This window comes from Callorhinus ursinus, unplaced genomic scaffold, assembly GCF_003265705.2.
Source record: "Callorhinus ursinus isolate GAN/ISIS: 27379988/994484 unplaced genomic scaffold, GSC_fseal_2.0 scaffold1, whole genome shotgun sequence".
Taxonomy (NCBI): domain Eukaryota; kingdom Metazoa; phylum Chordata; class Mammalia; order Carnivora; family Otariidae; genus Callorhinus; species Callorhinus ursinus.
Window position 1 is genome coordinate 129,267,874 of NW_027397063.1, and position 11,346 is coordinate 129,279,219.

At 35.4% G+C, this 11,346-nt stretch overlaps 1 protein-coding gene across 2 annotated transcripts in view; it reads left to right on the top strand.

Annotated features, from left to right (window-relative positions):
- NR1D2 (nuclear receptor subfamily 1 group D member 2) overlaps positions 1-10,685 on the top strand; it is a 29,394-nt gene extending 18,709 nt beyond the window's left edge. For both annotated transcript variants that reach the window (XM_025883029.2, XM_025883037.2), the window contains exons 7-8: positions 409-619; positions 7,216-10,685. In XM_025883029.2, the coding sequence (XP_025738814.1) occupies positions 409-619; positions 7,216-7,412 (408 nt within the window). In that variant the 3' untranslated portion in view covers positions 7,413-10,685. The remainder of the gene's footprint in view (positions 1-408; positions 620-7,215) is intronic.
- Positions 10,686-11,346: the final 661 nt, after the last annotated feature.

An 11,346-nucleotide genomic window follows, 5' to 3' on the forward strand; every position in this document is an offset into this window, starting at 1 on the left:
GTCTCCACTGCTCTTTTTACTTATGGTTTAGAGTCCATGTGGTATACTTGGTAGCTTAAAGAGTTTCTTTAATGCCTTTGGCCAAGGCTCAGTTTCAGATTTCTTGGCATTATTGCCTGCTTTAATTTTATATTTGCATTTCAGAATCTTTATTAATAGTTTCAGAGTATCATAGGACTCAAGTATTTTGCCACTGGTGGCTGGAATTTTTTTGATGTTCTTGGGATATTTATTGCTTTGGTAGAGAATTTGCCTTAAGGAAATGGTTCTGGGTAAAAATAAACTTGGTTTTTCTTTTACAACTTTCTTTTATATGTAGGATGTTTCTTAACTTACTTGAATACTGATTTTTGTCTTAGTATTGAACTCCTTCAAATACATTTAAGTCTTTTTTTTTTTTCCTTCCAGGTTTTAATGGTACGGTTTGCATCGTTGTTTGATGCAAAGGAGCGTACGGTCACCTTTTTAAGTGGAAAGAAATACAGTGTCGATGATTTACACTCGATGGGAGCAGGGGATCTGCTAAACTCTATGTTTGAATTTAGTGAGAAGCTAAATGCCCTCCAACTTAGTGATGAAGAGATGAGTTTGTTTACAGCTGTTGTCCTGGTATCTGCAGGTAAGTAGGCTGGTTCAAAATTGTGCTGCACCCAGAATACAGTTATCAAGTGGGGAGAAGGTGGAACTACGTTCCAGCAAGCTATTTATAAGGCGAGAGGGCCTTAAGCAGATGCTGGACTGTGTGAATCTGTTACTTACTATACTATTCTGTATAGTAATAAAATGATGTTTAAATCTAGGCCTCACATTGACCACAAGTCTTAGTCTTTAACTTTTGCTCATAATTTTTACAAGTCTAAATTGTTATTTTTGTGGATTTAATTTTTGGAACATTAGGTGGTTCTGATACGAATTTAAGTTTTAATTAAAATGTGTATTACTTGAAAATGTTAAAATTATCAAGATATATTAGTGTGGTTTGTTCCAAAAATTGGTGAATTACGAGTAGGCTTTTACCCAGCTTTGCCACTGAATTTTCTGTGTGACTTGCATAAATAATTCTGTTCTTTTGGGTCTCGGTTTCCTCATCCTGTATAAGGAAGGGATTGTACCATGTGAGCCAACCTGGGGTCTGGCACAGAATAGGTACTTAGTTACTGTTTGAATGAGTGACAAAGATGTTTGAGTCCTTTAATTTAATGTTTATTTATATGAGTCATTGATGATGTTTTCCAATTTCCCTGCCACCTTGCATTTATATTATAGCTATTTCTGACCAACGTATTTCAATTTATTTTATTTATTTATTTATTTATTTATTTTTTCTTGGTTCGTATTTTATTGGGACTGACTTGAGACTGATTTTCACCATTTGAGACGTAATTACAACAGGACTGAATGTCAAGAGCAAAAGAAGCCACCCACAAATGAGTAAACTGGAAAGGTTCATTATCTTTGGAATTGAGGGGAAAAATCTGTTCAGAGCTGAAGGAAGGTCCTTAAATCAAGACTACTGGGTCAGCTTATGGAAATAGAAGTCCCAAATTGCACAAATGCCCACTAGGCAGGAGAAACGGGCAGGGCAGAAGACGTGGGCTGTGGGGACAGCTCGTCTGCACCAGGGACGGCTGGGCTGGGTCCCGGAGGTAGGAGACTGAAGTCTGGAGGCAGGTTAACACATTTACCCAAAACCCTTGTTTCCCAGTCCGTCTCGAGGATGCAGCAGTTTTCCTCATACAAGGCAACGTATTTCAATTTAGATAATAGCTATTAAGATAGTAGCAAATGGGAAATTGATACACAGCGACTTTCCTGGGGATATATAAATAAGTACCAGCCGTTTTTAGGTATCACTAACTTTATTTTAATACATTTGTTGAGAATTTAACAGTATTTTGATATTACTTATTTTGTTTCCTATTTGCTTCCTACTGTGTAAAAGCCATTGTACCAGGTACTGTGGGGGTTATAAAATATAAGTTATAACCCCCGCTTATGTGGCTAAACTGTAAATCAGTAACTCCTAAGGAGAGTAAGTTCTTTGTATATTTTAAAGGGCCTGTACATCAGTGGTATAAATAAAGACTTACGTCATTTGGAAGCATAATTTGGCTACCTGTTCTGATCAGCTCTACCTAGGTAACTAAAAACGTACTTATACAGAATCGTATGAGAGTTAACAGGTTAATAAGGGATAGCTATTTTCTTAGTAACCTTGTCATTAATGCCTCTTGCACTTTACCTACCATTTTGCATTCTCTTGATAAGTAATCATTAATGGTTTTTGAGTTGATATCAGATTAATCTATTATTGTGAAACTAAAGGTAATCTATACTTGTTAATTTCTTTATCTGCTCATTATGTGTGAGGGGGGAGACAGAACAAGCATTAAGACACAAGCTTGTTCTCCAAGCATTTATGTTTTATTTGGAGAGACAGAACTAACACAAAAAGCTTTATGGTATTAAACCATGTGGTTCTGACTGAGGAAGTAGGGGTTCTAGGAAGGAAATTACCTGAGAAAGCTTTGTGGGGAAGATGGAAGTAGAGCTGGAATTTGAAGGATGGGTTAGTAGATTTTCCTATTAAAACAGTGATGGAGCAACTTGGGAGAGCATGAGGTAGGGTAGGGGCAGGTGGCTAAAACCCAAAGTGTACATCAAGGAGGAAAGGGACAGAGACTTATGAGTTAAAGGGCACCAGGTTCCGGAGTGACTTCGAGGAGAACTAAGCAGAGTTTTGACTGAAATATGGGGCAGTGGAAAGTCAGTGTAGGGGAATGATGAGGCACGAACAAAGTGATGGTTTGACATTAGAATTTCTGCATGTTTATCTTGGGTGGATTAGACAAGTGAGTCATTAGAGCTGGAGAGTCAGGCTGAGAGGCTGTTGAAATAACCTCAGGTAGGAGGCAGTGGAGTGAACTCTCCTGAGATAGGTGTGGTAGAAGGAGGTGAAGCAGGAGGGACTGTCTCAGAGATGGTGAAAAGGAAGAAACGGTGGCAGGGGATAAGGGGGAGCTCTGTACCAGGAGATATGCTATTTATATTTTCTACCAAGCGAACATAATTTTACTTTGTTTTAATCTCCTTTTGAAAAAAGCCTTGTTTACTGATCATAAGAATATGGGTTTTTTGCAAAAGTAGAAAATACTAAGATGAACATAAAGATGATAATATTGCTACCAAAAAAGATCACTGTCAACATTAGGGGGTCTCTATCTGTTCGCCTGTCCATCCATGTACCATTTATCTGCTTATTGACTTACGGTACATAAAAAGTATTTGACATACCAAGTGGAAAAGATTGATTATAGAAGAGTATAATGCATTCTTATTTTTGTTCTGTCTGCCTATATGAAGGTATACAAGCAACACATAACACATGCACAATTTCATGCATTTTAAAATAGTATGTTGCTTTCACTTAAACATATGATAGTGTTCATGTCAAACTTAAATCTTTACCACCTAAAAAGGACTATTGTTATTTTTAAAACAGTATCTATTCAGGAAAATAATATTCAGAAATTATAGAGGAGGATAAAAGTCTCTCCTTCCTTCTCCCAGCCTACTCTTCAGAGAACTGGAATTCTAACCATCTTCTTAATTGTTCTGAGAGTTGCCCACCCACTTCTAAATACTGTGTTTATACCTCTTTTTACTGAGTAGGTATAACTGACAAAAGTATCTTCTTTTTAAAAGTTTTTATGTTGCTTTGTTTTATATAAAATTGTAATATGCTCACATTCTTTGACCCTTCATTTTTACATAATCTTTCAGATAGTTTAGGTTGAATCTTCTCCTTAGACAGGAAGACAGTACCCTCCTTCTTCCATATCCTGGCTTCTTTTGCTATACCATTTCTTTTACATTGTCAAGAATGAAAATACATTATGTTCTGTAGGTGTGATTAGTTTCCATGCTTTATCAGATTCTAAATATTGAAAAGTAAAAAATATTCATTTACAGTATTAGGATTATGTAAATAGTACAGTGTTCACACAGCGGGGTTGAAATGGTAGACAAGGTAATATAAATTTTTTTAAAAATTTTATTTGAGAGAGAAAGACAGCATGCGCAGTGGAAGGGGGAGCAGAGGAAGAGTGAGGGGGACAAGCAGACTTCCTGCTGAGTGAGGAACCTGACAACGTGACAATGTGGGGTCGATCCCAGGACCCCGAGATCATGACCTGAGCTGAAGTCAGATGCCTGACTGAGCCATCTAGGCGCCCCAAGGCAATATAAATCTTGCCCTAAACCTGTGCCTCCCAAGGGAGAATGTTCCAAGTATCAGATAACAAATGGATTATTTATATTCTCTATTAATTGCTTAAAATTAAGCAACCATTATATTTGCTTTATATTTAAAATAGTTTTTTGTTTTTCTTGGAATCTACAGTTACCATCTGGGTTTTGTTTTGGTTGTTATCAGAAAAAGTGCTAGTTAGTTTCTAGATCTCATTATATAATTTTATCCTTACAACAGACCTCTGATGTGAGCTAGGATATGTTATTCTCAAATACAGGCTAGAAATTTGAGGAACAGAAGGATTAATATGCTCAAGATCATGCATTTTAAAAAATTGTCTGAGCATGCATTTGAACTCCTGTTAGTCTAGCTTCAAAGCCTTTCTGCTATACTGCTTGTTAACAGAATAGCTGTAGCTGCTAAGGTAGAATCTCAAACATGATGTTTGCCTGTGAGGTTAGAAGACTTGATACCAGGGAGAAAAAGGGAATAATACCTGGAAGGTAAATTCTTCTTTAGGTTGTGTGAAATGGCAGCAGTCACTTGTGGTTGAAGATTAGGGATGGGCATATAGGTGTGAGAACAAAGTTCATCTGGATATGGATTTTACTTGTCCTCATAGAGGTTTTGTGGAAGGAATTTGACTTTCATCTTGTGTATGTTCATAGGAGATTTGGTGAGATTTGGTGGTGAGGGATGAAGAACTCTAAGCTTAAGGAAGCAGAGGACAGGTATATCATGAATTAAACTATACTATAAACTATAAAGTAAGTGTAGCATTTAATATACCATTTAGAAGATTAATTTTCATTTCAGTCTGTACATTCTGTTATAATTTCTAGAGGATTATTGTTTATGATCAGCTAGATTTGTAGGTAGGTTATTTGGCCTTGAAATCATGAAATCATGGTTTTAGAAATTGCGATTTTAGAAAAATTTACATTTTTAGGTGTAAGAATCCATTTTCCTGAAGTTGTGAGTTGTATAGAAGCAGCATAGGTCTTTCCAACACAGTATTCACTGAAAGACTCAAAATACTAGTTCCAACTCAAGTATCCTTCTCTGCCTATCTAGATTATTTTGTTTGTAGGGCTTACTGTCATTCTTTTCCCTGTTGTTGGTATTGTAAATTACTGATGATATGATTCAAACCAGGCATTTTTCTTCTAGAAGAGCTCTCTCAGGGAAGGAATTTTGGTTTGTTATGTTGACTGCTAAGTCCCTAGCACCTATCACATATGTAGCCATATACATTCAGTAAGTATTTTGGTAAGGGAATTAATAAATGGCAAGGATGTTGAGGAAAACAATTACTTGAATATTAAAAGCAAGGGAGACTCTTGGAAATATTATTGAAGGCTTATTGAAATAGTTTTATATGGCCCTTATGATTGTATGACCACAGTCAAATGTTAAGAGGTCTTTTGTCCATGTAACAATTTTGTCTGAAAGCATATGACCCCCCCAAACCAATAGTCAACATTCAAATTGTGTTTTTCTGTAATAATTAGCACATAGTTGAATAATAATCCACATTTTATTAAATGTAAGATAAACCTGTTTTTATCATTTTTTTTTCTGCATTTAGAATTAAACTTTTCCCTTTACTATGAAATTTTAGTGTTTGCATTGCAAGTGGCCTTTTTAGCTACCAGTTACAATGCAGAGCCTAAATATCCTTGTGAATAATGAATAAAAAGGGAGTAAATGGCCAGAGATTTTTGCTTCCTTCACGGTATCTTTCTTATTAATTACAGCTCCCTATACTGGGAGCCATTGAGTATTTCTTGTGCTCTACTGCCTCCTGTTGTAAAGGGAAGAAATAGCCCTTGGTGGTTGAAAAAAAAAAAAAAAAGTCCATGGGCAAACAGCATTAATTTTAAGATACTTTCCTTTAATGCTGGCTTATACTACATTACTAGTTTATTAACACTTTGTATGACAAGCTTAATAAATACAGTATGTTAAATGGAAGTGAATGCAGGTTAATATAACTAGGTAATAAAGTTGCATAGTATATTAGTTATCTATTAATGCATAACAAATTACCTTAAAACTTACTGGCTTAAAAACGCGAACATTTATTATCTCACAGTTTCTTAGGATAGGAATATGGGTATGACTTAGATGGGTGCCTCTGGCTCAAGGTTTCTTGGGAGATTGTAGTCAAACTGTGAGCAGGGCTGTGGTCGACTATGAAGGCTCAGCTAAGGAAGGATCTGCTTCTAGGCTTATTCATGTGGTTGTGGCAGGAGTTATTTCCTTGCAAGATGTTGGACTGAGTGCCTCAGTTCTTTGCTGGCTGTTGGCTTGAGACCACCATCATTTCCTTAGCATATGGGCCACCTCATAGGCAGCTCGCATCATGGCACCTGGCATCTGGCTTTTCTCAGAGGAAGTGCACAGAGTGTGCTGGATATGGAAGCCATTTTTTTTTGTAATCTAATATTTTATTCATCAGTAGTGAGCCAGTAAGTCTAGCCCACTCAAGGGAAAAGGGATACACAAGGGTGTGGATACCAGGATGAGGTCGCCATTTTAGAGATTGCCTGCCATACATGGTAACATACAAAAACATACAAAAATGTGGATGTATTCCATATGAAGAAAAAATATATTTGTAAATTTCATTTTATTTTGTCAGGAGCAGTTGAAATTAGCAGATGGTATCTAATTTTAAAAATCAGAACCTCTAGTTTTGCAAACAAAATACTAAACTAAAGAATTTTGATTTATCAAGTGTACTGTGTGATATCTCTTTATAATATAACAGATACAGAAATTTGCCATTGGGATTTAAAAAATGTTGTCAACTATCTTTTGCCTTTATTCCAATGTATAAAACCTTGTTTTGGATTCATTGATGAGCAAAAATTATATTTATATTTCATATTTTCTCTTTATATTTAATGTTAATAACATGTCCTCTTGTTCATGTCTGTCTATTCTTTACTCTCTATTAGATCGATCTGGAATAGAAAACGTCAACTCTGTGGAGGCTTTGCAGGAAACTCTCATCCGTGCACTAAGGACCTTAATAATGAAAAACCATCCAAACGAGGCCTCTATTTTTACAAAACTTCTTCTAAAGTTGCCAGATCTTCGATCTTTAAACAACATGCACTCTGAGGAGCTCTTGGCCTTTAAAGTTCACCCCTAAGGCCTTTGTTTATTTAAACATGAACTGATTCATGCTAACTGTACCTTTTGTGCTAAAATGCTTATTTATATGTGTATACCATATGTGGAGATAGAAAAGACCTTTAAGACAATACAAGATTGTAGGCTATCTCTGTAATCATACAGTAGCTGTTTGGATTGAGGTTTCTTCAGCCATGGTTAGACATTGACCGCATTTCCCCTATAGACCAATCAGCTGTGTCGCACTTAAACTGGAGAAGTTACACTGAATTATAGTCACACTGAATGTTAGACTTTTTCATCTGCCAAAACCAAAAATCATTTTGATCTCCCTGTGGTATAAATATAGCGCACAATCACAAATATATGAGGACTTAAAAAGTAATCCTTTGTGGTAGAAATTCTGTTGTATGAGGAAGACTTGATTTCACCACAAGACCATTTGATCTGGTAATTGGAGACATTGCAAGTTAGGACATCTTCATGTCTGTATTTTGTTCGGCTGCTTGTTAAAGTGTATGATCCTGGGCAGGTTAGTTGGTTGTGGAAAATGAAAATTGATAGTGTACTTAATGCCCCACCTCACAGATACTAAAAAATGTCTATAAAGCATATTTACCTCTTGGGAGATAGGCACTATGTAAATAAGGTAAATTTTTTTGTTATTATAATTATTCATAATAATATTCTTCCCTTATTTCTAAGTATTTCTGAGAAATCATTTCACAGTTCACACCAACCTATTATTCAGGGTTCCTGCATATGTGTGGGGTATCCTCCTGGCACACACATATTCAAAATTTATGGGTACATCAAATACATAGTATGTGTACATAATATCTATGTGAATATAGTTACATAAACACATTTCTTCACAATATTTTAAACTGTGAAGAACTTTATCATACAATAAATTTAAAACAAGTGGTGTCAAAGACTCAAATTAGGTGCATTTTACCTGTTGATGACATAACCATTGCTTTAAATGTTTAGACAGTAGATTATTGAACTTATGCTCTATTTTTATTTAAGCAGCACTTAATGTAAAAGTACAACAGGCAGTTGAGTCCAAATTTCAAAAAATACGTATTTTAGAGTTCATCTTTGGTTAAATCTTTGGTTCAAGGTACTAGTTTAAAAGTTCATTCAGATTCTTACCTTGTACTAAAATAGGTTACATTGCTGCCCCTTATATACATGCTGCAGCTTGATAAATATTTTGATTCTTTTTGGAGAACCAATCAATGTTTTAAGAAAACTGTTTAATGTGTTGGTCCTGCGTGGGGTTCGTGTGTGTGTGTGTGTGTGTGTGTGTGTGTGTGTGTGTGTGTGTGTGTGAGAGAGAGAGAGAGAGAGAGAGAGAGTGTGTATATGTATGCATTTGTGTGCAAGTGTGTTTTGAGTCCACTCTTTTTTTTCCTAAATAACACTACAGGGATTTTGTCAAATTAGATTTACTCTGTAATTTGAAAAATCATTTAGTGTGTGAGACCTACAGGCTTAGAAGTGGTACAGAGACATTTCATCCACATTTCTAATATTGGGCTTTATTAAACAGAGAAGATCAGCCTGTTTATGGCAGTGAGAGAAGTAGCCAAAGTTGAGGATTTTATGTATGTTTTTCTGTTTCCCTGAAAAATAGCAATTAATTGGAATTTTTTTGAAAAGATTGCCTTCTGTATAATTTTTGGATTATATAAAACTTTAAGAGTGGAAAGAGCCCGCTTTACTATACTCAGCCTGTTACTTTAATGACATGTGAGCAGAATGCCTTATTTTGTAATCTTGTTTAACTTGTTGCTACTGGGACTTGAATTTCTGTGGCACTTGTTAAGTAAGTCAAAAAAATAAGTTAAATCCTCTCATTATTAAAGAGGAAAGGTGATGGTGATGTCTGTCATACAGTATAAACCATAATTGTGATTTACCGTACATAGGTAAGACTTTTATGGGATATACGGTATAGTTTTTGTGAATTCTTTACATGATAGCATTATCTTTTTATAATTTTTTTTCTTAAGATAAATGCATAGTTTTCTTCTATGGGGGATAGAAACGGCTTTTTGAAGTAATCCTGAAAACCTCAAAGATCATGTTTATTCTTAATTTTTGCCTTTTGCATAAGCTTCTTTATAACATGTTATCTTTAAAACAATTACTGTCTTTAGGAATGTGTAACCAGAACTACGTTAGTATTGCTTATAAAACTTTAGTTAGGTTCAATATATACATGTATACATCTATATATAGGTATGTAGGTTCGCATTTTGTCTTGTAAGATTTTATTTGAACAAATTCTTCCTGTAGGTAATGGGAAACAAAAATAATTGTTCATGGGCCACTTGTAGCATCTCTATATTTGAAAATAGCCCAATATTAAAACTACTAAAATTAAACCAGCAGCCTATTATAAGCACATTCTTTGATTGAGTCATTGGGTATAAACTTACTAAACGTGGAGAAGACAACCAGTTTGGAAAACTTCTGGGTCAGTGGGACACTGTTGAATAATTGATAATGTACTGTATGAATTAAGTGATGCTTTAACTCTGATTTTACATTTTAAATTAAAATATGGGCATTATGTCAGCAAACTTAAGGGCATTATGTTAGCAAGCTAAAACATTTTTTTTCTGTGCTTTTAATGTATCTCTTCACATGATCTGAGAGAGGATTCAAGCTTTAGAAATAGCTGAGGGAAAGGGGAAACATCTTCTTGAGTTGAAGCTTTTCCTTAGGGCGATGGTTTAATTACAGATTAAAAAAAATTAGAAAGCAATTTCAGTGGATTAAGTGTATAGCTTTTGTATTTACATTTCAAGAAATTACCATTGTAACTTGATAAGAAATGATTTATTTTATGTAAACATCATTGCAAAGCAAGGTGTAGAAGCTCAGCTAGATTTATTACTGTGCACGAGAGTAAGTACCTATCTCAATTATTCTTTTTCTTTTCCAATATAAAGTTTGCTGAATGTACAAGAAGAGTTTATCACTTAGGATATAGAATTTTTTTTAGGGGTTGGGGGGATGGGCTCTATCAGGAAATTGCCTATAAACAAAGATTGTCTTGATTTGATTCAAAACATAAAACTTGAAGCTATTCTTGAACTAACGTGGAAAAATAAAATGGCTATTGTTTAAAAAAATGATAGAAATATATTGTCAAGATATGAATTAAGTTTATTTTCTACAAACTGTTATTGATGAGGACATGGATATAATATCTTCATGTTTCTGAAAAGTAATCTGTACATGGGGGGAGGGGATAATAAATATTATTTCTAACCAAGTGTGGTTTTTGGTATCGATCTCGGTGTTTTTTGTAAGACTCTAATTTAACTTACTGCTTTCCCCTGAGCATAGCAGTACATCTTAACCTAAATCTCTGATTCAGCATGGTGGAATGTATATATGCAGGGCTCTTTGGATTTTAATTTGTTCAGCGAGTCCAGCAAGGGTTGTTGAGTTTTCTGTAATGATAGCTGAATAGTGGTTTGCTGTATCTGGTAAGGCAATCATTCTTAGAAGGGGTTAGTGAGAGAAGGGGGTGCTTGATCTAGCCAAGACACAGCTTTGGCTGTGAATGGGATAGGATGCCTCAGCAAGACCACCACCTCCTTTCCCCTTTCCTAGGGGTTGTAGCCATGCTGGCAAAGTTGAGGCAGGATAATAGATGTTAGGTGGGAGGATTGGTCTCCTTGATTGAATAAACTTGGAAATGCTGGGTTAACAAGGTTACTGAGATGTCTTTATGTAAGTCCCATTCTCTAATGAGCAAGTGTGTTTCGTGAGTTCTTTTAGGAAGGGCTTAGTGGGATGCAGTCTTTTCCAAACTTCCTCTGCCAAGTAGCGCCCCCCCTTTTTTTCTGTGTTGAGCACTTCTTGGGGCTCCTTGGAAGGTATGCTTTCAGGAGAAAAAACGTTAACCCACTTTGGATGTTGATCAGGAT